The sequence below is a fragment of the Cyrtonyx montezumae genome, unplaced genomic scaffold (genome assembly GCF_038088225.1).
Source record: "Cyrtonyx montezumae isolate F1298 unplaced genomic scaffold, pur_monq_1.0 scaffold_3, whole genome shotgun sequence".
NCBI lineage: Eukaryota > Metazoa > Chordata > Aves > Galliformes > Odontophoridae > Cyrtonyx > Cyrtonyx montezumae.
In genome coordinates this window covers 33,312,300-33,339,290 of record NW_027072034.1, presented here as the reverse complement: position 1 = coordinate 33,339,290, position 26,991 = coordinate 33,312,300, and the positions used below count along the sequence as shown (strand labels likewise).

General features: G+C 43.5%; 1 protein-coding gene, 1 long non-coding RNA gene and 1 other non-coding gene across 3 annotated transcripts; 1 reads left to right on the top strand and 2 right to left on the bottom strand.

Moving 5' to 3' along the window:
- Nucleotides 1–12,874: 12,874 nt before the first annotated feature.
- Nucleotides 12,875–21,617, top strand: CNOT11 (CCR4-NOT transcription complex subunit 11). The gene is made up of 7 exons (XM_065741127.1): nucleotides 12,875–13,289; nucleotides 13,445–13,609; nucleotides 16,841–16,993; nucleotides 17,543–17,745; nucleotides 18,512–18,714; nucleotides 19,914–20,010; nucleotides 21,262–21,617. The coding sequence occupies exons 1-7, from the start codon at nucleotides 12,875–12,877 to the stop codon at nucleotides 21,457–21,459; spliced, it is 1,434 nt and encodes a 477-aa protein (XP_065597199.1). The 3' UTR covers nucleotides 21,460–21,617.
- Nucleotides 21,618–22,638: 1,021 nt separating this feature from the next.
- Nucleotides 22,639–26,980, bottom strand: LOC136051621 (uncharacterized). Its single transcript, XR_010622481.1, has 2 exons — nucleotides 25,468–26,980; nucleotides 22,639–23,246 (listed from the first exon to the last, which is right to left on the bottom strand). It is a non-coding gene; the product is annotated as an uncharacterized LOC136051621 (long non-coding RNA).
- On the bottom strand, nucleotides 25,273–25,387 carry LOC136053386 (small nucleolar RNA SNORD89). Its single transcript, XR_010622646.1, has one exon. It is a non-coding gene; the product is annotated as a small nucleolar RNA SNORD89 (small nucleolar RNA).
- Nucleotides 26,981–26,991: the final 11 nt, after the last annotated feature.

Here is a 26,991-nt window from a genome sequence, read left to right as displayed (position 1 = left end):
GCTTGCAAAGCTGGACCTCCTGCAGGCCCCTATCCTCCTCCATCAATTGGCTGAAATTGTCGCCACGTTTAGGAGTTACAGGGGATGGGTGAGGGGAAGTTGGTACAAGACCGTGTGCAAACAGAGCTGATTTCTTCCTATACCAACAGGCATTTGAAGAAGTCTGAATTTTCAGATCGGAAAGAATCGGCGTTGAGCAAGCTTACTTTTTACTGCTGAAACAGTTTATACACTGGATTAGCATTATCCTGAGCTCCTTTTTGCATTGTAGCAGTGATAGCGGTACATGTATGAGAGCTGATATGCCCGTAATACAGATGTAGCCTAAGGACGTGGTGTCTAGTCACAGCAGTGCCTGTATTCTCCAGCAACAGCAGTTGGGACATGAACAAAAGAGCAATACACTGAACCCAGATGTTTTCAGAAGCACCTTCATGCCCTCAGACAGTTCTGTAGTAACTTCCAGCTCATCCATCTCACACTCTGGCAGGAAGGGCCTGTGGAAGCTGAGACAGAGTAAACTTCATGCCGTATTTGCACAAGGGGAAGGTTGTTGCAAAGTGGAGAGCTTGCTGGGGCACACCATCTTCTAAGGACAAAGAACATACCCACAGCAATGTGGTACAGGACAAAGAGGTGAGCCAGCTGAGAAGCACACTGAGCCTTGCCCAAGGAGCAGCCCTGGGCCACAGGAGTCCTGGTGCCTCCTTTCAGCCTTGTCATGTGTCTCCAGCTCTGGCAGGCTAAACCCCTGCCTGCTTCTCTCTGTAGGACTTAGCCATGTTTAACCACGTGAGTGCAAACACCAAGGTGAGACAAGCTCACCTGAAAACATTTGGTTCATGTTTTATGTGTGCAAGTCCATGCCAGAGATTTAGGAAGATGGCGTGGGCTTCAGGGCCTCACTAGCACCAACTACTGAGGGATCTGTCTCACTGCCCTTTGGAAAAGACGTGTTTGTCTTTCCTCAGCTCCTGTTCACAAGCATTCCTATCCCATTATTTAACTACCAAAAATAAAACACTTCTGGTTCAGCATTTTCTCCCGTGTGTCCCCTCCAGCTGCTGCCGAAGCACGGACCCTGCACCAATGAACGCACTGTTCCTGTTTTGGGCTGTGATGTTATCGCAGTGGGATGCACACAGGAGGCTCTGCCCATGAAGGGCATTTCAGCAGTGCATTTTCTTAACCCTTACTTGACAGTGATAATTCCAGGCAGAGAAGCCACACTGACATAGAAGAATGGAGACGGCTGTTGTTCATCCCTTGCCAGCTGAGGTCTCTGGTGCCACAGTTGTGAATTTACGGCAATATCTAGAGTAGGAGTGGTGAGCAGCAGCTACAGTTAGCATGGAGAGCTGCCTTCATGGAGCCCTGTGAAGAGCTTGCTCTGAGCCACCAGTGCTATAATAAAACAGGGGACCAGTGTGTGAATGAGGCATCACTACTGCCTGAAAGATGTCTGCGCCAGACATAGGGAACCATTTTCACGTCGATTAGGTGAGTTTTAATGCTGTGACAATAGGATGTCTGTGCTGTGGTTGCTAATGCCAAACCACAGGCTCCAGTGAAATAATAGGTGGCTGAGGGAGAGTGCACTTCTCCAGCTACACCGACTGCACGCGTGTGTCCTTGGTGTGATCTCTGTGAGAAACACAGGAATGATTGGCAGCCAGGGGCACGGCTGGATAGGTCTGCAGATGGTGGCTGATCACAGGGAAACATTTACAACACAAGCATGGGATGTATAGTGCATGAAACGAGGGTCCTGAGAAGAGCTCAGGTTTCCCCCTGTGGACAAGGCACTATCATATTTACAAATAGGAGGTTTCTGCCCACTGTTCCATTATTTGAGCCACCTTACCATCTTTTGTCCTGGTGTGCACAGTTGTATGCTGAGGTCAGATCACCTGATGGGAAAAGAAGGTTTAATTATATGCAGAATGCTTACAGAATGGTTTCAGCTGCTGAAGGCAAAATGGCTCAGCCTCCCAACTTGTTTGGATGCCAGTGCGCTGTGCCATTTGTGTTAGCACAGCACACTGCTTCTGCCGGAGCGTCAGTGAAGGACACCAATCTTCTGCAGAAGGCAGGGAGAGCAGGGAAACCAGGGGTGCCACATGGCTTCCTATCTCTGTGCTGCAAGTGGCACATTTATGCATTGTTGTGCGTGCGTGTAAGACTTTTATGCTGTAGATTCTTTGTGACTCTTCTTCCTTTCCCGTGCACTCCAAGGCCAACAGCATTTTTACAAAAAAAAAAAAAAAAAAAGGCTCAGTGCCCAAAATCACTAAGCTTTTATAGAACAGGGAACATTTGTTCTGCCCCCAACAGATTTCTGCAGGGTCATCTTAACTAAGAAGAAAACTGTACTCTACTTCCTTTAGTAAAAAGTTGCCCTTTTTTTTAATGGAGGAAAAATGAGAATGTTCTTATTTACATTGTTCCTCATAGCAGGGTCACTGCTTTTGAGATATCTTTTCCATTATCTCATCTCCACCCATCAGCCTGTTCCAAACCTCCTGCAAGTTAACACAGTTGTTTCCAGACATGGCAAGATTTAAGCTTGAAAAGAATTCCAGAAACAAGCAGAAACAGGACAACTGAAGAAAAGGTGCATCACTGACACCACTTTAAATGCATTTTTAGGCTGCTGACTTGTTGGAGTGCCCTGACAGGAACTGAAGCTGCTTCACAGAGCTGTGACAGAAGAACTTTGCATTTTGCTAAGGAGATGTTTAAATGTTAGCTACTGATCAGCATATCACTGAGGAAATAAAGGAAATTTGGTCTCTTAAGCAATCTTACCAGTACTGCAGTAAAAAGAAATGCCCACACGTCACCATAAAGATGTCAGAAGGGCATTAGAATATGTTGAACTAAGTCAGAGAAGTTTCATAAAAAGCAAACCTGTTCTTTCTTTTTCCTGTATGCCTTTCTTCAACTTTCAGGGCATCATGCTACATGTCTCCAAGGAGTTTGTGCGCTTCCATTGACAAGGCACTGGCCAATACTGAAATAGGACAGCATACTATATCACAGCAGAAATATGATCTTATGTCATTGGGCCTATAATCATAGTTTTATTTTAAGGCTACTTTCCAAGCATCATTCTAAATACAGGTAAATATGTAATCGTGCCATATGCATGTTACATGTATATGTTACGTTCTCTCTTCAACACAGAAACACACAGGCACTGCTCAGGACCATATCCTAGTGTGGAGCAGATGGGTGGTCAGGCAGCCGAGGAACAGGCTGGGTTTCAGCCTTGACCTGAACATACTGGGAGAGTTTGACAGGTAAAAGTCTCCCAGCAGTGACACTGAAAAAACTCAGGATTTCCCACAACTTAACATATGGTCAAATTTACATTCTCCTTTTGAGGTAACATACCCACTTGCAAGGGTTTTATAAAATAACTGGTTAGATGTGAAGCTACTCCTGTTTCTGATGTGCATTTTATTCTCCATAACAAATTACCTGGAAAACACTTGCCAGATAACAACAGAGATGGTGATGACCCTTTCTCTAGCACTGGCTTTGCATTTCTTTTCCATCTCTAGGAGCACCTCTGAGCTGTCGCTCCAGTCCTTCCCATCCTTGTGACCTGATGAAGTTGCACACATCACATTAAGAGTTACAGCTGTGCAAAAGTTGACTTGCCAGCACATTGCTGCTGCCTATCAGCAGAGTTCAGCCAGTGCTGACTTCTCCAGGGAGGGAATGGATAAAGTCTCTTCTCTGTCCCAATCACTGACTGTCCTAAAACATACATACATTTAACACTTCTGGAAGACTTTTGCCTTTTGGTCACGTCCAGCTAAAAAAGATTAATGGTCAGAAGATGATGGGGGGAGGAAAGGAGGCAAGGGGGCTGGTTTGATAGACTGACAAATAGACAATGTGATTGCATCAGTCTCATTTCCTTAGGAAACTAGGCTAAAAATAAAAGGCCTTATTTGCTCCTGGGAATAAAGCAGAATGTCTCTCACATCTTTACAAAACATTTGTTTCTGTGTATACTTATAAACAATCAGGATGGGAGAGGAAGTTTGCACTGGGTTTTGAGAAGAAAACTACAAGGAAGAGCTAGAGGTGTGTGGATTTTAAAACCTGGGATCCTTTTAGACATACAACACAGCAACAAATGCAGAACGTTGAGTACTAGTGCCATGTTACCCATGTGTTAGCAGTTGGCCCTGCAAACCAACTGCCTGCTGGGCAATTTTTCACCCCTCTGCAGAACAAATAGATTTCTTCCTCAGTGAAGATGGATGGTGTGCTTTAGACCAAACCCTGTGTGCACTCTGAAGTCATCAGGGTCTCTCAGATGTAAGCGAGCAGCACAGAAGTTGCTGTATTTGATCAGATTTACAGTCTAGAGATTCCTGTTCGATGGTGACCAAGACAAGCTACTTTAGAGGAAACACTCCCCAAAAGGTCACTGTTCTTATATATTCTGCATAGAAAATGCTTTTTGCTTATAAAATTCGAAATTACTGCTTCGTAGTTTCAAGAGGTACTGCACTGGAGGCATGTTTTTATAGTCATACCCAACAGACAGGGAACTATGTAGTTCCACATCCTCCAGAAACCTCTGATTGCTTGCTATGAGACATAGCTACCAACAGAACATCCAAAAAAGGCCATGGTTCATACAGACCAGGGGGCCTTTCGTCACGGCAAACTGGCTGTAGAAGCATTTGTATTGCCCATCTCCTTTGTTTGTGAACTACTTTTTCATTTTTGCTTCGGTGTCCTACATGTGGAAGCCCCCTCTTCCCAAGACATGCTATGATTTCCATTACAGAAATACTTATTAGTCTCAGCAAACAATGTACGAAGGTCTATATAAACATGTCATTAGAGGTAGTCCTTGTCTTGAAGAATTCATGTTCAAAAGATAAAAGATCAGCACATTCTGGGGAAAAAAAGGATGCAGCATGCAGCTAGAGGACAAGAATAGGAGCATAAATCTTGACTGCAGGTGTAACTGGGACTCTTCCCAGTATTTACCCTCAGCTTAGCTTCAAACTTTTTCTTGCTTTCCTAGGACATTCAGCATGACTTTAAGAATGGGATTGTTCTGTCTCAGTGTAGAGGTCAAAAATGAGACATCTGAGCTCAGCCTTCCACTGTCCTTTTGCAGTAAGCCAAGAGAATGAGGTGTTTGAAGGAGAACTGCTCACTCCTACCACCATCTACTGAAAATAAACTTGTGTTTCCTGTTTCAGAATTTTGGAACCAAATGATGGTTTTCTTGATCATTTCTGTCACTAGTTAAAGGCTAGTGTCTCTGGTGTGGGCAGAAATTGAACAGAACACATGCCTGTGTCTGTCTTAGGTATCTTATCTGTTGAATGTTTTAGGATTTCTTGGGAAACTTCTTCGAATCAAGTACAGTATCTTCATTTCTCCTGTAGAACGGTAGCACAGCCATCTGGTGTGTGTATGTGTGGCTGGTGCAGCTCCTCAGTGCTGCTGTTAGCATTACCTCCAAGTGGTCATACATGCAGGTGACACTTGATTGAAATGAATGGCTGCTTCGCATCTTTCTCACTGAAACTTTTCTCTGTAGGGTGTAACTGCTGAGTTATTCAGCAAAAGAGAACGTTTATCTTATCTTACGGTGATGTGTGTATCTGCCAGTTTCATTTTTCTGTTTGTTTCTCTTAGCCTGAGCTAGTGTGTCCCACAACTCAGCTGACTCCTATCTAGAGAGTATCCTGGAGCAGCTTTCTTCACTGCGCAGCTGTAACACTGCACTCACTGACAGGACTGACTGGGTCTGCATCGTTAAAATCTTCACTGTGACCACAGCAGATAAACAAAGATACACGCAGATACAGTGATCTGTTGTTTTCCCTTTCTACTTTCTTGTACCAAGGATTATGGCTTGTTTGTTCTAAGACACTGAAAATGATATACTTTAATGCAGCTGATGGCAACAAACACTGTGGGGGAGTATGGAGGAAGGATTCAGTAGGTAAAAGACAGAGGAGTTTTTTTAGCAGATAAACATTATGGAGTACTTGAACTTGTCTTTGAATCACATTAAATATACACACAGTTAAAACACTATTGACATGTTTGAATGCTAGCGTTGCAAATGAGAATCAATAGCACACTATTAGGCTCATTATAGTTCCGTTATACATCATTAAAATGCATCTAAAAGCTTTCAACATAAAATGGGAGATGGGATGAATAAGATGTTTTGAGGAAGTGCAGCACACTCAGAGACAGTCACGAGGGAAACTTTGTAGGCAGTAGGAAAGAAAGCCCTGCAAGGAGCTCGCTAGGTGTAGGAAATAAATGGGAACACTACAAAATGAATGAGACGAAACTCTGCTACAGACAGAACAGCAGAGCTACACCACTGCTGGCAGAAAGCAAAATCATGAATACTTTTTAGATACATTTGCAATTTGAGGTTCTCTCTTTGTCTAGCCTATAAAAATCACTATATCACAATGCTGTGTAATGCATCCAAAATATATTTTACCCTCTCGCACAAAAGGACTGTACAGATCCTAAAAGCATGTTTAAAAATTAGCATTTTTTAAGCCTCCTTCTGACCAAATGTCACTTGGAAAAGTGCCACATCATCAGATACTTTAACCTACTTCTTTTCTATCTGGTATAGGTTTGTAATGAGAAAAAAAAAAAAGTTTCATATTTAAGAGTCTTTTAAATGAGCATACACACAAATATATTCACTGGAGAGAAAGAGAGGTTCCTTTCTAAAATTCTGAGATGTCCTTTCTAAAGGGGAAGAATGAGAAGGAGGGACTCCCCCGATGGCTGGGAGTTTAAACAGACAAGAGGGACGACAGATTTTCAGTCTCCACACACATGCATTTTTGTGCTTTCGTACCTGAAAGCCAGTGCCATTGCTTACATTGTTCCTGGCACAGGACCAGAACACAGACCATCATCCTGCATCTCACCAAGCACTTTCTCACTAAATCCTGCTTTTCTCCTTTCCATCCAGGAGTCCTCAGTTCCTGTAAACAAAGCGAAGTATCTTTAGACAGAGATGAATATCCCCCCCCCTGCTCTTAGTAGAGCCATTGCCTGGATTTGAGTTTAACACTTTGCAGGCAGAGGGAGAAACAGAACCTGAAAGTCCCCCTTCTCAAACAGCAGCTCTCATCAGCTCTGCATTACTGAATGCTTTTTCAGAAAGCGGGTTTTGTAGTTTAAGCATAAATCCCTTCCTCCTGCAAAGACTCAACTGATATTGATTTCAGATGAAAACAGAAACAAGGCATCAATCGAGCCATTGAGCCAGCGAACAGAAATAGTGCCAGGTGAGTCAGACGTGCAATTGCAGAGCTCAAATTATAAATGCTGAATACTGAAAAGTTTGCAGTGAAGAGTTCCCAAGCAGTGTTCACACAGAACACATCCTCACCTATTTTCAAATCACAAATGGATTTTTAAAATCCTTGTGTAATCAAACTTGGAAAAAAAAAAAAAAGTCATCTTCCGAAGAGAAAATGTTTTAGAATTATCACAGAAGGGTTTCCTAGCCAGAATAAGGGTGTATGCACAGATATATATGCCAAAAGTCATATTGCATTCTGCTTTCATTTTCTAGTATGACTCTTCTGGAGTTTCACCATTTACTTTAATTGAGTGCAGAATTCCAGCTCTTCTGGAAGTGTCTAACATACTCAAGAAAACAATTGTGCTAACATGACTTTACATGGGTGAGCAGCTGACATTTGAAAACTGGTTTAAAATACAGAAGTATCACTAAAATTCACAGCAGCTAGAGTTCATCAACAATCACAGTTGTTTCTGATTGGCTATGGAACAGCATTCATGAGCCATTGTAAAATGATATTTGGAGTGTTTCTTAAACGTTCTTTGAGTTATATCCAAGAATCACTTGGCATCTTTGAGGTTTGATGAAAAAGTGAAGATGTATTCTCATAGTTACTCAGGAAGGCTTTTAGCCATTGTCAGCACACCACACTGTTGATTACTCCAGGTATAATAAATCTGTTTCTGCATTGGTGGTCTCATTTTATGTTTCGAATTGAAGAGATGAACTAGGAAGGATAAGATACAACAGTCACTAGAAAGCTGCAGATGAAGAGACTCACACAAAACGTACCTTCTCCCTCCTTCCCCTTTTGGATATGTTGCTATTTAAAATACTCTGTAGATGGTCTGGGCCACTGAAATTTTAAGGGAAGGAATTTGTGTACAAGAGAAAGGTCTTGTGAGAATAAACAAAACAATGTGGAAGTGTTCTGACTTCCCCTTTGACTTCAAGGTGTGACTTAATTCCTTCCCACCATGTTCTTCCCATGTGAAATGTGGGATAAAAATACACTGGTGGAAGTTGTTTCCTAGCCGAACTATTCAGCTTCTTCGCTATAAAAAACTCAAATATTTGCCACAGATAAGGTTAATTTAATATCACTCCTTCGCCACTTTTTCTTTTACCTCCCTGATGTTGTCTATTTTTGTTTCTTCTTCACTAGTTTTCTTCCTTCCCTGAGTGCCCACAGTGCAGTATCTGTTCTTCGTTATTATCTAAAATACAATAGCAAACAGTAACATAATCAATTTTAATAAGGAAAGGGGGAAAAACAGATTCTACAGTTAACTGCATGGCCTTTCCCTTAGCTTTGCCTGCTAATAGGAAATCGGGTTAAGTCAAATCAAATGAGCTCCTTTGGTTACAGATGTAATTTTCCAGTAACAATTACCATTTCTCACAAGATGATGTAAATTTAAACACCAAACAAAGTTCACACTCACAGCGACATAATTTTAAGAGGTTTATTTGTACTTGTAAAGGCTGTCTGAAGTCTGTGCATTCATATTAGCATGTATAGCCAACAGGACAGAGCTAACAAAGGAGCCTGAGGGTCAGTAATCTAAGCATAGCCCCAGTGCTTCATCCCTCTTCAGGAATTCAAAGCATGACCTTTACTGAGGTTCTTTCTCAAGCCCAACTTAAAGAACGATGGGTATATTTCATGTTCTTATGGATCATTTAGAAGCTCTTCTATAAGCCATCTAAATGAAACGGAGTATGTTCAGTCTGGTCCCAGAGAAGCTCTATTGCAACGTCAGCAACGTGAACCTTTTCCTTTGTGCCGTAGGGCTGTGCTGCACTGGGCTGCTGGCCTGGAGGAGCTGGAGCACAGCATTCCTCCCTGCATGCAAAGAGATCCGTTTGAGGAGCCAGGTATGTCTGAGGACGCATTTCCTTGAGCCTCCACTAGTATCGCTTGCTGTTGCTTTTTTTACATAAATGTTGAGCCCAAGAATATCCTCTTTTGCAGCACATTTACTACACTTCTTGCCGCGGGAGTACTTTAGCCCTGCCCTTCTGTTAGATTTTTTGGTACTGTGAAATGGTAATCTGTTTCAAAATCGTCATGACTTCAGGATCTCCTGTGTCAACCGACGTTTCTTCCCATCCTGCTTCCTATAGAGTATTCCATCTTCTAAACCGTTAGCTTTCCTGCTCTGACCAGAAACCTTCTCATTTGGATAGAAGGATTTCAGATGGCTGCATTAGCCACATAGAAGTAGATTCCATTTTTGCTGTCTCAGCCACTGGGGAGACGTGTTATTGCTCCGAGGACCATTTCTGCAATTGTACATCCATTATTCCAGTAAGGACATTATGCATTTCTGAAACTTATGGGAAAAGGAGGGAGAGGTTTTTCTTTCTCAACAGGTTTCTCTTTGCAACAAATTGGCTCTGCTGTCTCCAGCAGAGTTTGCTATTAGCAGCAGGCTCAACAAAAAAGACTACCTGGGCAGAAGCACCACAGGTTCTATTTGACAGTGGATTAGCACCCAGAAAACTGTTCTTCACTTACGGCACAATTTTAGGCATGCTTATTTCTAACCACAAACTTCTTCCCACAAAACAACAACAACAACAACAACAAAAGAACAAAGAAAAGTTTTGCCAGCACACCAGAAGCAGAAAATCTGCTCAGTCAACAGATGAGTGCAGTATGCAAAAGCATTGAGGGAAAGAAGCTAAAGGAAAAAAGCTGAATTCTTTGCATCTCTACAGGGATCTTGGAGTTCTTCCCAGGCTTTACTGACAGGGTACAAGTCAAGAGAACCGTCCCACAATGAAGAGTTAGTAAGAAACGTGAGATGAAGTGTATAAAATGAATCGCTCTTCGTCACCAGGATCTGATGGGACTCACTCAAGATATTTATTTTGGCTGAATGATGAAGATGTAAAATTGCAGTGCGCAACCTTCTCATCAAAATGGTCTCAGCAGCAAAAAAAAATAGGGGCAGAAAGTGTGAGACCAATCTTTCACAAGGCCATGGAGAGAATCCAAGAAACTATAAGCCATCAAGTCCAATTTCTGTACTGATAAATGCAAAATAAAATACTGTGAGCAGGGTGGAGTGGAAAGAGAAAGAATCCATCCCTTTTGCAGTGGTGGATGAGAACAGTTCTTTTATAGTGTCAAGTCAATGTACATGGCTTAAATAGAGCAAACAATGTGAAAAAGTGAGCAGAGAAATACACAGGACTCATTGTATAAGGGTATATAAATACAGAAATCTGTGGAACACTCACAGTTGAATCAGGATAAGGCAGAAGTAAGAAAAGCAGAGAAGGGCAACAAGTATGTCTGAACACAGAAAGCACGTTGTGTGGTCATCTGTCCTCAGAAGGGCACATAGCTTAGTGGGGAGCAAGTGAGGTGTGCTATGATAAGAGGTGAGCAGAACATGAGGAATGAACAGAGTGAAGAAGGAAGTACAGTTCTGCACAGCTCTTGAACTGCACAGCTCATTGCCTCAGTGTTTTATTCATGCCAAAAATATGAGCTGGTTCGTGAATCACTGAAGATGAGCTCAAGGAAGAAATGTTCATCAGGGGCTGAAACGATAAGCATTCAACCTTTGAATTGAGAAGTACCTAAACTGGAGGTGACCAGAAGCCAAGAGCACACAGGGGAAGTGCCACTCTGTGCTTTCTGTGCTACATCTTTTATTTCATTTAGTTTCTTTCATTAAGACCAGCAAGTCCTGTCAAGAAAACTCAAGTTTTGCTGTAATAAGCTAGCATTCTCCCAAGACTTTTGTATCCTTGTGTAAAACCATATCCTGCCATCTCTGTAGGAGGTTTAGCAAAGACACAGAAACAGCCTTTTCCACTCTGCAGTCCATTGACATGGTTTCACCTTCTCAACTTATTGCAATAGTTCTTCAGACCCAGAAAAACAAACCTCTCTGCCCGGAATAAAGAACTACAATAATATCTCTACAGCTGAGAGAAAGAGAGGGGAAGACAAGAGTTGGCTAGTTCAGCATGGTATCCAAAATGTCTTCCCAAAGACTGAGCATTCAAGGCAGCTGCCAAAGTTCATCTTTCTACCTATTTTGCCAGAAATCCATTTGGGTTATAAAGAATTTTACTTTCTCACAACACCTTTGTCTCCAAATTACCTAGTATTCACCTTTTTTGACTGAAGGGATGTTCAGCTACTTCTCTGTATGTGTTGCAAGTAAGGGTAGAAAGCCTTTGTATATGCCCATGCTTTCCCATGTTCTCCAGCCAGCTCTTTTGCACACCTCCAAAGATTATTTCCTCAACAATTTGCAATTCTTTTATCTTCTTCTCAAAATTTATAATGTAAGTCCTTGCTGCAATTCTTAGCAAATTGCAAAATCCTAAGGATGCTTTTGTTCCCTAGAACAGGCTGGCCGTGGCAGCAAGTCCAATGGCATCCTCTTCCAGTTCCTTTACTATTCTATCCATGTGTTTTGCAAGCAGAGCACTCAATGTGATCTAGTCAGTCAATGAGTAGCTGCTCTAACAAGAATGCTTTTAGATTATCTCTTTTGTGTCTGCAGACCTTTTTTTTTTTTTTTCTTTTTTCCTTTTCTTTGGGGATGGGGGTGGGGGTAGGGAGGAGAGGGGAAGAATGTAGTTGCTGTTGCCTGTTTTACCCAAAGCAATTACTTTTTATCACCTATATACTGGGTAGAAAAGCTGGCCATGAGCCAACAGTGTGCACTTGCAGCCCAGAAGGCCAACATTATCCTGGGCTGCATTAAAAGTGAGGTGGCCAGCAAGGAGAGGGGGATGTCTATCCCCCTCTGCTTCGCCCCTGAGAGGCCCCATCTGGAGTATTATGCCCAGCTCTTGCACCCCCAGCACAAGGGTGTGGAGCTGTTGGAGCAGGTTGAGGTTGGCCAAGATGGTCAAAGGGCTTGAACATCGCTCCTACATAGACAGGCTGAGGCTCAGAGAAGGCTCTGGGGAGACCTCACTGCAGCTTCCCAGAACTTGAAGGGAGCTTACAAGCACGATGGGGGGGGACTGACGTTTTTTTTTTTTTTTGCATGACCTGATAGTGATAGGACAAGAGAGGATGGCTTTAAACTAAAAGAGGGGACTGAGGTTAACTGTTAGGAGGAAATAACCCCCGCTGGGGGTTAGGGAAGGCTCTGCCCCACAGGGCGGTGGGCACGGCCCCTCGCTCGGCTTCGCTGAGCACCCCCCACCCGATCCGCAGCCGCACTGTGCCGTCCTGGGGCCGCTGAACTCCCCCTACCGGCCCCTTCGGGCAGCCGCGCTCCCGCCCCTCCCGGCCCGGCCCAATGGGAGCGCGCGGTGCCGGCCGATCCCCCGCCCCCCGGTGGATCGGGCCAATCCCATCTCGCGAGACATCGCCTCGTGCCGGGACGCGGCGATCGCGCCCCTCCCGCCGCGGGGCGGTCCGTCCCCGGGGCTCCGCTGAGGCCGCGCCGCCTTACGGCCGCGCCGTAAAGCGAGGCCGGCGCGACGGCGCGCGGCCTTCCGGCGGCGGGCGGCTGCGGCGGGGCCGGACGCCGCGAGGCGGGCGGGCGGGCGCGGATGCCCGGGGGCGGGGGCAGCCCGGCTGAGGCGGGCGGCGAGGCGGGAGGCGCTGCGGGCGGCGGCGGGGCGGGCGGCGGCGGCAGGATGAGCCTGTCGCCGAAGGAGCTGACGAGTCTGCTGAGCATCGTGTCGGAGGAGGCGGGCGGCAGCACCTTCGAGGGCCTGTCCAGCGCCTTCCACCACTACTTCGGCAAGGCCGAGCACTTCCGCCTGGGCTCCGTGCTCGTCCTGCTGCTGCAGCAGCCCGACCTGCTGCCCAGCCCCGCGCAGCGCCTCACCGCCCTCTACCTGCTGTGGGAGATGTACCGCACCGAGCCCCTCGCCGCCAACCCCTTCGCCGCCGTCTTCGCCCACCTGCTCAACCCCGCGCCCGAGCGCGGCGGAGACGAGGCCGAGCGCACCCCGCTCTCAGGTGCCGGGGGAACGGCGGCGGGCGGGGGCAGCGGGGCGCCCCAAGGCTGCGTGCCGGGCCGTGCAGACCGTGTTCTTTGATTTCTCCGCGTCGCCGACGTATTTGGACGGTGCGCCTCAGGAATCAAGGCTTGCTTCTTCCTTCTCTCCCCGTAGGCTTCTTGCCGCCCATAACCCCGCCCGAAAAGTTCTTTCTCTCGCAGCTGATGCTGGCCCCCCCCAGAGAGCTGTTCAAGAAGACCCCGCGCCAGATCGCTGCCATGGATGTTGGAAACATGGCCCAGTCAGTGGATATAAGCGGGCTTCAGCTGGCCTTGGCAGGTAAGGATGAGGTGTGGTGGCTGCTGCTTGACTTTGAGGTGCTTCTGTCTGTGGGAAAAGTTGGACTAAGCATAGAGAAACTTCAGATGTGGCCTAGCCATGTTATCACAGAATCACAGAACTGCAGGGGGTTGGAAGGGACCTCTGGAGACCATGGAGTCTAACCCCCTGCCAAAGCAGCTCCCTAGCCCAGGTTGCACAGGTAGGCGTCCAGGCGGGTCCTGAACATCTCCAGAGAAGGAGACTCCACCACCTCTCTGTGCAGCTGTGCCACTGCTCTGTCACCCTTACCATGAAGAAGTTCCCACGCACATTTGTGTGGAACTTCCTGTGCTTCAGTTTGTGGCCATTTCCCCTCATCTATCGCCACACACCACTGAGAAGAGTCCAGCCTTGTCCCTTTGCCTCCTGCACTTTAGATATTTACAGGCATGGATCAGATCCCCTCTGAATCTTCTTTTCTCAAGGCTGAACAGACGCAGGTCACTCAGCCTTTTGTTACAAGAGGTGCTCCACGCCCTTTATCATCTTCGTGGCTCTCCTGGAAAAAGTCCAGCCTATCCTGCTTAGGTATGTCACCACCTTACAAATAAGACCAACTTGCAAGCATAGGAAGACTTTCACCTGAAGTTTGGCATGTTTTTTGTTGCATGCTTATCCCTTTTTCTCCATTGCAGTGGTTTGGTACAGGGAATGTGAGGTAACTGCCATGCAGTAGCTGGCAAATTGGCTGTTCCAGTTGCATCTTCAGTTTTTTCTGGTCAGATTTTGCAGTGTTAGCTCACCGGTGGGAGGTGGTCTGCCTTTGCTAGGCTATAAGGACAAGAAACATGGTACTTATTCTTGGATAGGAGGAAAGGAGCAGGAACGTGATAGTTCTGATCATTCTGAGTAATAAGTTGCATCTGCAGCTAACCTGGAATGGAATATATTGCTTGGAACAAGTTGCCAACTTGAGCAGTTTATTTAAATAAAGTGTTTATTTCGTAGTACATGCAAACGTTTTGAAGACGAAACTGACCATCCTACTTCTATACTCAAGCACTGTAGTTTCTCACTGTGAGGTCAAGCACTACTCTTTCTGTCCTGCAGTTGTATTTTGGGGCTGTCATTTTTATGCAGTGCTTGTCACTGCCTTTTTCTGCTCTGCTCTGCTGTTCCCAGTGTCCTCAGCTGCTGTCTCCAGACAGCAGGTTCTTTGGACTGTGTAAATAGAATACCCAAACGTACCCACAGAGAGGGGAAACAAACCCTTCTGGTTCTTCTGTCAGTTCTGTCTGTATTTTTGAGACTGTTTCTGATAATTCAACTTCTAGAAATTTCAGGTAACTTGTGAACTGTCATGACATTGCCACAGTTTTCATAATACAGCAGACAGTGTGCAGGATGAACTGTTTGAGAGCCCTTGCAGGAGCTGAGAAACAAAACAAACTGCATCTGCAACAACTTCACCCTTTCTTAGACTTCTAACTGTAGCTCCCTAGAAAAACTGTCTTCTTTCTGTCAGCTCTCTCTTAGGAGATGGCTGCTGTTGTGTTTCTGTTAGGATTGTGATGCGTCTTAACTGTGTGCAGCATTTCAAAAGGTCTGTTAGCTTTTCAGAAGTTGGTGGTGTGTGTCTCCTGTTCAGTATGGAGGATGAAGCTGAGCTGTTCTCAGTGCATAAGTACTTGGCATTGTGGTGTTTAAATACAGTGTTCCAGGTGTTGTAGTTGCACCATTTTCTCACCCATTTCCCAGAACAGCTGTGGGCCTTCTGAAATTGTGGCCCCTGACAGGAGGTCAGGGCTGTTTAGAGCAGGACGATCAACTTCCTTTACAATATACAATGTATAATATCAATACAACTTGAGTTCATTGTGACAACTATTCTTGCAGGCTTTTCTATTGAATATCAAATGCTGGAATAGTATCTTGGGAGTCAGTATTAAAACCTGCTTTGTTCAAGTCTCTCTTCTGTCTGCAGAATATTCATTCAATTCTTGATCTATCCTTACAACTTGACGGTGTGTTAATGTCTCAAAAGTCTTTTTAATCGATTTGAATGTATTGGTTCAAGTTGCTGCATTCTCTCCTGAAATATAACCATGTTCTAACAAACTCATCTCTAAGCTCTCATCTTTTCCTTCTGCTTACCCTGTGCTGTTCAGGGAGGTGGTGGGGTCACCGTCCCTGGAGGTGATCAGGAAACATTTAGATGCTGGGCTGAGGGACATGGTTTAGTGGGAAATGGTGGTGGTGGGTGAATGGTTGATGTCAGTGTCTCTCATGGGTTGGAAATAGAGCCCATATGGATGGGGAGCTGCAAAGGGTCACGTGGTTGCATAGAAGAGTGTACTTTGCTTAAAGGAGATAAGGACAGTGTGGTGGAGCTAAGGGCACTACACTTAATTAGTGCAAGAAGTGGTGTTTGATTTCGTGTGGGACCAGCCAATTTGGACCTCAAATTACTTGAGACTTAATCTGATACTCAGTATCTGTGGGAGGGGGAGGGAAGGAATGTGGGATGGCATTGTGTGGTGGGTTCTTGGCTTTCATGTGTTGTTGGGTTTTTGTCAGCTCTTTTTTACCAAGGTAATAGAAAACATGGTTCTCATTGATACTGAGAATACAGAAGGTCAGCTGTTAAGCCTTCAGATATGGAAGAGTGAGAGACTGTGACAGAAGAACACCTAAATTCCGATGGTGCAATTTGGCTTTTAGAGGGACACTTTCACAGGATTGCTTCATAGCTTTATCTGTAGAATCCTGAACAGTTGGACTCTGATGCAAAAGTAGCTTATGTGGTGCCACTAAAATGTGTTGGCTAAATCTGAATAGGTGACTTCAGTTCTAGTATGACTCTTATCGTTACAGAAAGTAAATAGATCTCTGCAGGTTTCTCCCTTCACTGCTCTGAGAAATGACTGCAAAACTAGATAGAGTTACGTGAACTCTTCCGGGACTATCCCATGCACGTACTAAGATGCTTTTAATACCAGATTGCATCAGTTGGTTAATGTTTTAAAGTCGAGACTGTCTGAGATTAATTTCTAATTTTCTTCCTTATCCTTGCTGCGTGCTGCTGGCCTTCTCCTGTCAGCAGGCATTCTGAATACCAGCAAATACAGTATGAAATCTCATGTTGTTATCTGGGTGTTTTTTGAAGCTAAGAAACCTTCATGCAACTTCTAGCATTCCGGCATCTCTGTCAGTGCCACGCTTTAATATTGTGGACTGACCTTCTTGCAGAGCGTCAGTCGGAGCTGCCAACGCAGAGCAAGGCCAGCTTCCCCAGCATCCTCAGTGATCCTGACCCAGATTCTTCCAACTCTGGTTTTGACAGCTCTGTTGCCTCCCAGATCACTGAAGCCTTAGTGAGTGGACCAAAGCCTCCTATAGAAAGTATGTATGTTTTCACATCCTCTTTCACTCTGCGTGCTGGGTTGTTATTCATCTCCGGATGGAGCGTTGTGTGATTCGAAGATATTTTCAAGGTGTGAAATAGGAATGAAGATGAAGGAAGTAGTGTGGAACTGCACCAAACTGTTTCCAGATCAGACTCCCATCACATTCACGTTTCCAGGCTTTTCAAACTCTGGAGTGTGTCTTAACATGTTACCCACATTACCTGATGCTGCTCAACTCATAGCCCCATGGGCAAGATTTGCACTGACTGTAACCTCAAAGAATCAGTAGTGTGGAAGGGAAGATGACCATTCATCAGTGGCAGAAGCAATATTGTAATGGTCCAGTTCAAGAGGAAAAACAGGCTGAAGTAACAGCATCACTAAAAATAAGGAATGAATGCTTGTCTGGGAGGGAAATAGGGCCATAACACACTTCCCAGTGTCGTTATAGCTTAAGAAATGGAGGGTTTTGGAGGTATTCTTGTACTGAAATAAAATTAAGGTCCAAGTTTGAAAAAGCCATTTCACAGTGTTGCCTTTCCAGGTCACTTTCGGCCGGAGTTTATTCGTCCACCACCTCCGCTCCATATATGTGAGGATGAGCTGGCGTGGTTAAATCCGATAGAACCGGACCACACAATTCAGTGGGACAAGTCCATGTGTGTTAAAAACAGCACTGGAGTTGAGATAAAAAGAATCATGGCAAAGGCTTTTAAAAGTCCCTTGACTTCCCCACAGCAAACACAGGTACGTATCACACAGTTTTCAGCTTGATTTTCTAACAGGCTGCCTATTAGACCTGTGTGTTTTCAATTAAAATTGTTCAAGTTTTCCAATCGGATTTCTGTTCTGATTTGGTAAATTGCCAAGTGATATACATTCTCAAAACCCAAGGGCTTTGGTTAGAGTATGTATGACCAAGAGAAGTCTTTACACTTACTAGCACTGACTGGATGTACTTGAAGCTGATCAGTAGAGGCACCAATACTTTTCTGTGTGGGGAAACCTCATTGCTTATGCTTGTGTGGAAGCTGTTATTAAGAAATTAACTCAGAAACACTGAACCTTTGCTCAGTTTGGTAATGTTACCCCCTTCGTTTCAGTGGGATTGTATATGTTCATTACACTAGCACCATAGAATGATGGAAATGCAGAACTCTTTCTGACAGCAGTGAACTTGGAATAGTTTTTTTCAACTGGACTGAAAAGTAAAGGATTTTTTTTTCCCTTTCTCTCCATTGCCCACTGATCAAAAACTACCAGATGCCTTGGTAATGGTTTTCTTATCATATAATCACAGAGTGGCTTGGGTCAGAAGGGACCTCGAAGATCATAGTTCCTTAGCACTGCTGTCTGTAAGTGGAAGTATTAAAGAGATATATCTGCAGTGTATTTCAACAGAGATGTCTACAGACATACTATTCTCCCGTAGTTTAGATGTATTATAGCTGTTAACTTCAAGCTGCACTGTGAATAACTAAGAAGAATTCAGACTTTCTTTTTCCCTTTCCAGCTCCTTGGAGAACTGGAAAAGGATCCCAAGCTCGTTTACCATATTGGTCTCACTCCTGCCAAATTGCCAGACCTCGTTGAAAACAATCCTTTAGTAGCCATCGAAATGCTGCTCAAACTGATGCAGTCTAGTCAGATAACGGAGTATTTTTCTGTCTTGGTCAACATGGACATGTCCTTACATTCAATGGAAGTTGTCAATCGGTAAGTACTATCTCCAATCTGACACGGTTTCCTGAAGTTCATAAAATAAAGACAAATCTCCCAAGCGATTATTAAGCCACTGTGAGGCCAGCTGCAGGCTGTACTTTGGGGCATTCCAAAGAGCACCAGACAGAAATAACAGGAGCTGAACAGATCAACAGTCAGTTACAGTATAGAAGAGTGTCAAACTCTTTTCTCAGTTGTTTTGCTTTTTAATAGCCCTTTAAGATTAAGACTTTACGTGTTTTAACTAATCCTGCAGAGGAACGTGCTGCTGTGGATTTGTAGCTGTCTGCAACCAGTGGATGGTGTGTTCCTGTCATAAAGGCTTCACTTGCTTTTTGTGCAGTTTCTTCTCGTTGGTGCCTTTATTTAAAGGGAAAAAGCTCTTGTTTTGGTCCAGGTCAAATTTGTGAAGCTATGTGTGCAAAAAATCAGCCTTATCTCTAATTCGTCTTCTTTTTCAACTGGGATAGCAGTTGTGTCTCACTAGGACATCTGGAAATGCCAGGTTTGACCCTGGAGGTGTTCTGGTGTGGAAGGCCACTGCAGGGTGCAGTGGGACAAGAGGCAGTTAGTGTGAGAAGCATTGCAAGAAGTTACTGCCTCAGAGCTATTTGCTTAAACAGAACTTGCATTCTTGATGCAGATTAAGTGAACGGGAGGGGGGGGGGGGGAGGAGGGAAGAGGGAAATGGGGTAATCATTACAACAGGGAGAAACAGTGATAAAGAAACAGTTCTTATTCCTGTCTAGGACACCTGCACAACTGGCCAGGCTTGCTGGCTTTTTCTGCAGTAGAGCTACCATAGGAAAAAAAAAAAGATATTTGAAAGAACTAAGGAAGCTGATCTTTAGATGCACAAAACAGTTATGCTGGTTGCATCCTTCAGGAACACAGCACCTGGATTTACTGAAGTTCTGGTATGGATAAGGCAAATTACATGAAGAATCTCAGTATTCAGGCAGCGTATAGGACTGAAATTGTACCAATTTACTTTTGTAACTTATATAAAGTATTTGACATTAGTACAAACATACTAAAACTCAAATTTTAACTCAGCTTCTGTCCTGTGTTGGGCTTAAAAAAGGAAACGTGATCAGCAATAGTTTACTGTCAGAGGCCTAACTCATCTGCTCTGCAACAAAATCATTGAATTAATGGCTTAATAAACTATTGGATATTTTTATTTCAAACAGGCTTACTACTGCAGTTGATCTCCCTCCTGAGTTTATTCATCTTTACATCTCCAACTGTATCTCCACCTGTGAACAGATTAAAGACAAATACATGCAGGTGAGTGCTCTTCTAAATTGGTTAGGAAAAAAGATCCCATGTCTGACTCTGTGTAATATGTGCTTAGACTTTGAGTGATAGCATTAAGTTATTCTGTCTTACTGCTTCTTTATTTCAAAGCACTAAGTGGTTAATTTCTGCTTAGCTTTGAGGTTTGTTTTTTTTTCTTCTGCAAGTGTCTACAACTTTCAGGTGATGTTACTCTTGTAGAATTCTCACCCTTCAGTTCTGGCTATTACTGACCTACAACAGCTTGCAGATCTCAAAGACCTCTGTTCTATCTTCACGCCATATTCTCTGCTTTCCAAACCCATCTGTATTCCTCAGTTCCAGCATACAAGCTGTAGTCATTTCATGAACCTTCATCCCCCTTGCACGTTGCTGCTGCATGCATGCTTCAGGAATACCCTGTATCTCAAACCTCTCCCATTCATTTCACCAAGTGCCCAGTTGGCCTTGTGCCCCCAGATATGTTTTTAGTGAAGAACAGTTCTGTGCTTAGTTCACACAAGGCTGGGTGAGTCTTGCCCCATTCCCCCACTCAGCTTCCTTCTCTCCATACTGAAGGACTGCAGCCTCGTTAGGCTCATGCAAAGCAGCCATTACTTTAAGATTTTGGGTTCTTTCTTTAGTGCCTGCTGTAGCTCTCTCCTGCATCCTTAAGCTGCAGAGACCAAAAATAAACGGGATAACAAGTGCAGCATGGTTTTAGACAGCAGCAAAGTCCCCTCTGTCCTGTTCTTGGTACCTTTCCAGATGATGACCAACCACTTGTTAGTTTTCGGTGGCTGCTGAAGCAGCTCTGCACTGGGACATTGCCAGATACACATGGATGATACACTGGCCTGTGACATTTGGGAGCAGAACAGGAAGACAGAGCTGCGCTGTGGCTCAGAACATGCTCAGCACTGTTCCGCTCTGTGGGTGTACCAGCAGCTGTGCTTCAGGCACATGGGCCAAAAGAGGGGGAACAGAGGGCCAAGGAGCACTTTCTGATCACCAACTAGCATGCAAGGCTCGAGGGATGTAACCTGTTAACTAAGATCTACTTTTGCCCTTGAGAAAGGATGTACTCCCCTGGTTATCAACTGGATCTGTGTATGATAGCTCACAGGTGCTGTTGCAAGGTCTCCACAGTTCCTTGCATGCTCTAAGCCCTGAGAGGGCTATCCCATTGCTGAGGAGTCAACACTGCACTGGCTGCAAACATTCATGTGGGTTGTAAAACTCTATGTCTGTCTTCTGTTTCAGAACCGCCTGGTCCGCCTCGTTTGTGTCTTCCTTCAGTCTTTAATCAGAAACAAAATTATCAATGTACAGGACTTGTTTATAGAAGTGCAGGCGTTCTGCATTGAGTTCAGCCGGATCCGAGAAGCTGCTGGCCTCTTCAGATTGCTGAAGACACTGGATACTGGGGAAAACCCATCGGAGACAAAAGCCTCCAAGTAAAACTGCACTGTCACTGTTGGGGAAAAAGCCTGTCAGCATCCTGTACCAATTAATTGTATATTTCAAAGCCAGATCACTGGATTAATAATGTTATACACTATAAATAGCATTTTATGCGTTTAAACAATAAATGTTAGGGTTTTTTGGTTTTTTTTCTCAGATGTGTGCTTGAGTTTGATGTGTTAGACTTACATTTCTGTAGTTTGGACTACAGGTTAAATTCCAGGGGTTGCATTCACATGCTGAACTAGAAGCTCTATTCCTAGTGGGGGGGGTGTAAATATACTACTTGCCATTTAGTGTTAAATTTAATGAAGTATATACTGTTTATTCACTGTCTCAATTTTCTAGTTGCAGGATAGCCATAATTATAACCTAAATCTGCTTCTCAAATTTTTATGAGGCACAATATTTGATAATGTAAGGTCAAGGCCTTCTTCTGGCATTATGTAAGTACTGCCTGCTGCTAAATTCCTTGGATTGGAAAAACCCCATCCATCTCCCATTTTACACAACCACCTTTTTGTAACATGCCCTGTAAGAAGCTTTCTCCAGGCACTAAAGGATGAGACTCTACAGCTTCTCAGAGCTAGGACAGCCAATTGAAGCAGCACTCTCCTGTGCTGAGGTACCAATGGCAGGGTCCCTTTTATCCTTCCACAACTTATGTTTAAAAACACGCAGAACACACACCTTGTGTTTCATTTATTATTACTAGGTAGTATTAAAAATAATCTGACAGAACTGTTACTTTTTCAAGGACTGGAGCCCATAGGAGGAACCCACATTTAAGCAGGGGAGAAGGGTGAGGAAGGAGCAGTCAAGATGAAGGTTACAAACCGACCACAGTCCCCACTGCTCCTTGGCTGCACAGGGCAGGGGGTGGGAGAATGAGGAAGAAAAGACTGAAACTGAGCTTGAGAAGGGCAGGAGGAAGGAGGAAGGGATGGTTTTTGTTTTGCCTTTGTTTCTCAGTAACCCTAACTCTGTTTTTAGTTAGGAAAAAAAAAGCCTGCCCAAAGTCAAGTCTGCTTTCTCTGCCTGTGATGACAATTGGTAAGGAATGGCCCTGTCTAAGCAAGAGAGCAATGTAGTGGGCCTCCAGCAGCCAGCCAAGGTCAGCCCACCACAGCTGTTTACACATGTATAATAAAGAAAACTCTGAAGTTCCTCAGAATGTTGACTTTCAAGATGTCTGTATAATTTATTACAGAGTTTGAGCTTTTAGCCATTAAGTTACATCAACAATGCATAACTTGACATTCTTATAATTGTACATACACAATGAAAAAAAACAAGTTTGGTGCTTAATCCAATCAATCAACACAACCAAGGTAGCACAAGGTTACCATAAATGTTGATTGTCAATGGTTGTTGACAAAGATTAGCAAGTTTGAGTGGTTATCCACACTTACATTTCGAAGTGAATTCAAAGTTTTGGACTTAAGCTTCAGACTAAGGAAACGATGGCAACTCCAACTACTTTGCTGTTGTCAATTCAGAAGGATATGCTCATTTAAAAATATCGTTACCGTGTTTCAGATGGTGAAAACTAGCTTCAGGTCCAATGGAAGTATAACAAACAGCTTCCAGGCAATGCATTCTTCACACAAACACATGCAATCGTAGAGACATTCTACTTTTAAACTTTCTCAAATCGAGTTTTGCAGTACAGCAGGATATCCGAGGAGAGAGATTAGGACCCATACTGAACAAAAACAAAAGCCACCAGCTTGACTTTTGCATGTTTAATCTACAATTCCAATTCCCAAATCTTCACGTATCACCTGTGAGAGAAAAGAACAACTAGTAAAGATCAGCACGGAGAACAGAATTACTACTGCTGTCACTTCTCATGTCATTAATTTCAGTTTAGTGTGGCCCTACTATAGAAACACATCTCAGAGGGGAGCTGCCCTGCCCTCCTCCTCCACCCCCATTGCTCGTTCCCTTAGCCCAGTCCCAAACCTCACTCCATTAACACAGCAAGGATACACAGCTTCCTAGCTTGTCAAAATACCACTAGGATGGATTTATTTTTCTGCCACTTAAGCCGAGTTAGTTTTATCACATACTCTTGAATTTGAATGTGAGAGCCAGAACAAAGTAAATAGTTGAAGCATAAAAAGAAAGCTGAGAAAGACCACTCTTCTTGTATCAAGAAGCTGTTCAATCGATTGAACCATCTTGTGTAGTCTCACCCAGACTGGTGCCTGAAGTGAAACACTGAAGAGAACCGTCTCTTGTTAAGCTGCCAACATCAAGAACACCATTCCCTCCAGGTTATCACCTCCTGATGAGATAATGCCAGTTACCTTCTCCACTACATTTCAGTCCCACCTTTCCTTACAGTCAGTACTTCCTTAACAACCTCAGCCAATTTGTCCAGCACAGAAATGCTGTGTTCAGTACCTAGCAAGGAAGTGACAAACTTCAACCAAACACATCCAACCTCTGACAACTACATGCATGACCTTCCCACTCAGAAGGTGATCAAGCACTTATGGCTCTTCCAAGCAAGAATTCCCAGTTTTTTCCCAGTTTTACTGAACACTGGGATGCTGATGTGTACCAAAGCCATGTATTTATGACATAGCTACACTTAACTGACACACAGTGCCCTTCATAACTTCAAGTATTGTCTGATTCTGCTAACGGCACTTGTTTGTCTAATCTTACCTAGACAAAAGAAGTTTTTATGAGGCAGTCACATCATCAGCCCAATAAGTTATCCTATTTATTGCCACAGTCACGTAAAAGCAATCACTAAAGTGTTGGCCCTAGCTTCTGATGGAGCTTATCAAAACCTATGAGTCCCACTTGTCTCAAGGACTTTCAGAAGCACAGGGATAGAAGGGGACAGCCATCACCACACTCTCACTGGGTTCCTTACACATCAGCTACTGCCCCTAAATCCAGAAGAGTTTAAAAAAAAGATCCCTAAGGCTGCTGCAACAGTATTTCCCTGTGCTCAATTACATCCCTGAATATAGAGAAATTCTGTAAGTGCAATAAGAGGCCAGCTCTGGTAGGAATATGCCAGCACAGAGTTCATTCAGTAAGCAAGGGTTTAAAAAAAAAAAACATAACACCATTCTCAGTGTGATAAAACCATCCTACAACTCCTCCAGCATACCTTCACTTTTCTAGCAATGATTACTGGCAACAGGCAATTGGATGACATTCATACACCTGGAGGTAGTTGTAACTCCTGCTAGGCCCTATCTAACCAAATACTGCAAAGAATCTCATCCAAGCATTGCTTGAAGCCCACCTGTGCTTAAAAGAAGAATGCAGCCTCAATCAGAGGTAGTTAGTGGGGAAAAAAATCCGAGCTGTCAAGTTAAACTGGTACCACTGGTAATTTAACTCAAGATGTGCTTAGATTTGTGATGTCTACCATTCATTTATTTTCTTGACGACACTAAAAGCCAGTTTTTTAAGTACTATTTTTCTCCTATTTAGCATTTTTGAACAATTTTAGTAAGTTTTTTTTTAAACAGAGAGGAGGATTCAGTCTTACCTTAACCACCAGCCCATTTGACATTTGTCTCCTAAAAACTTTTGCACTTGACAAGTTTCTTCCCTAAGAGTACCACTAGAAGCAATGAATCATACCAATGAATAATATATATATAATCTGGGTACCTGTATTTACTCAGAGCCACCTTCACCCACTTACTCTAAGTGATCTATTTCAGTTCTAACCATAGATGATAGAGCTTAGAAGTGTGAAGTGTAAGTTCCACAGACTCTCTCTTTCCCATTCCTTATTTTCATACCATCACAATGTCTGCTGAAGCACATCAGCTTTCTGAGGTCAGACCAACATTCGCTTCGGACAATTTTGTCATCGTGCTTCCCAAGGAGAGCAAACTGTTCATTGGAGGCACTGCAATTCGGCCTTTTATTGTCATCATTCCTCAGCAGCACAGCTGGCCTTACAAGACATAACTGAATCAACCACAGCTTTAAGTGGTATCTTTAAAACAAAGTTGGACTACTTACCACAGTTCTCCCCTCCGGTGTGAACACTGCACTGCAGATATCAGCAAGATACGCTCCACAGATTAACAAGACTTCTCTTGGTAATTCCTCTTGGTTCCTCCTCAAGCTAGAGTTTAAACCCTCTCAACATTTACTAAAAAAAGAAACAATGTTCAATTTTGTGTTAAGGAAGAGGGAGAAGACTTAGTTTATAATGTTGAAGAGAGAGTTGAAAAGGCAGTTCTGGAAATGTTGATAGGCTTCCCTTGGAGACAAACATCCCTATACATTGTTTGGTTTAGTTGTGGGCTGTTGTTTTTTTTATTTGTTCAGTTTTGGAGATGCTTGGTCAGTCATATTCCATTCTCATGTGCTTTTCATAAGATAAAGGCATCACAAAATCTTGCACCTGCTGGTGACATCAGAACTACAAGCAAATTTCCAGTAACCTTAAAAATTACACTCCTACAAGGAAGAGGCAGATCACTGTCAGTAAGCATTAACAGGAACAGTTCATCCTAAATTGCCTTCAAAATAGGTGCTCTGCAAAGTAGAAGTTCAGACTGTATTTCCCCCAGATGAAATCTCTCGTTTCTGGAACATTCATTCTAAACTTAAGAAAAGTTATTGCTTCTACCGAAGCTCAAGAGAAGTTAGAAAAAGAATTGCATATTTTCTTAAAAACATTCCAAATGTACACTTGAAAAAACAAAAATGCATTCTAGAACAAATGTCTAGTAAAAGACACCGTTGTAAGCAACCTTAATAACAGCTTTACAAAAAAAACTGAGGAACATAGCACACTTATAACATGACGATGCTAAAATCCTAAGCCATTCATTTAATACCCTTATTAAGTAGTGTTTTAAATATACATATTTCTTTACAAAACGGTTTAGCAACTCCCTATACCACTCAAGAGTATATAAATATTTGAATAAGAGGTCATACTGGGAGATGTCAGGGTTTATATATTTACTCTCGGATGCTTCAGGTTTCACAGGTGTTTGACTATAAGGCACAGTACTGCTAATCTGAAAGAAAGGGATGAAAGCTAGTGACAAACCCAGTCAAAACCTCTAATACAGAATCTCCAGGAGAAGAACTCTAGCATCTCTACACAAAGAAAAAGTGTTTGTAGATCCTAAGAAACAGTTCCAATTTGCACATAAAGATGGGAGCAGGAATAAGGAATTAAGTAAAATCTTATAAATAGACTAATAAATACATTTTAGCCACAGTTAGCCCTTTACCTCTGTTCTACTGAGTTTAAGAATGAAAGAGGTAACCAGTGTGCATATACCTAAATAAGTCTACATGCGCAGCACGTGAAGACCACCTAGCACAACCTATTACTGCCAAATTCAGTATAAAAGCTAGCCTGACAGAGGAAGTCTCCTTTCTCTCTCAGTGGAACACATTACAAGATCAAATCAGTACTTATTACTCGTACAGAAAGTTGCAACTAGTACTCTTCTTCATTACCAAGGAGGATATGTAATTTACTCATTAAGTTATTTGATTCCTTCAGAAGTTAGAGTCTTT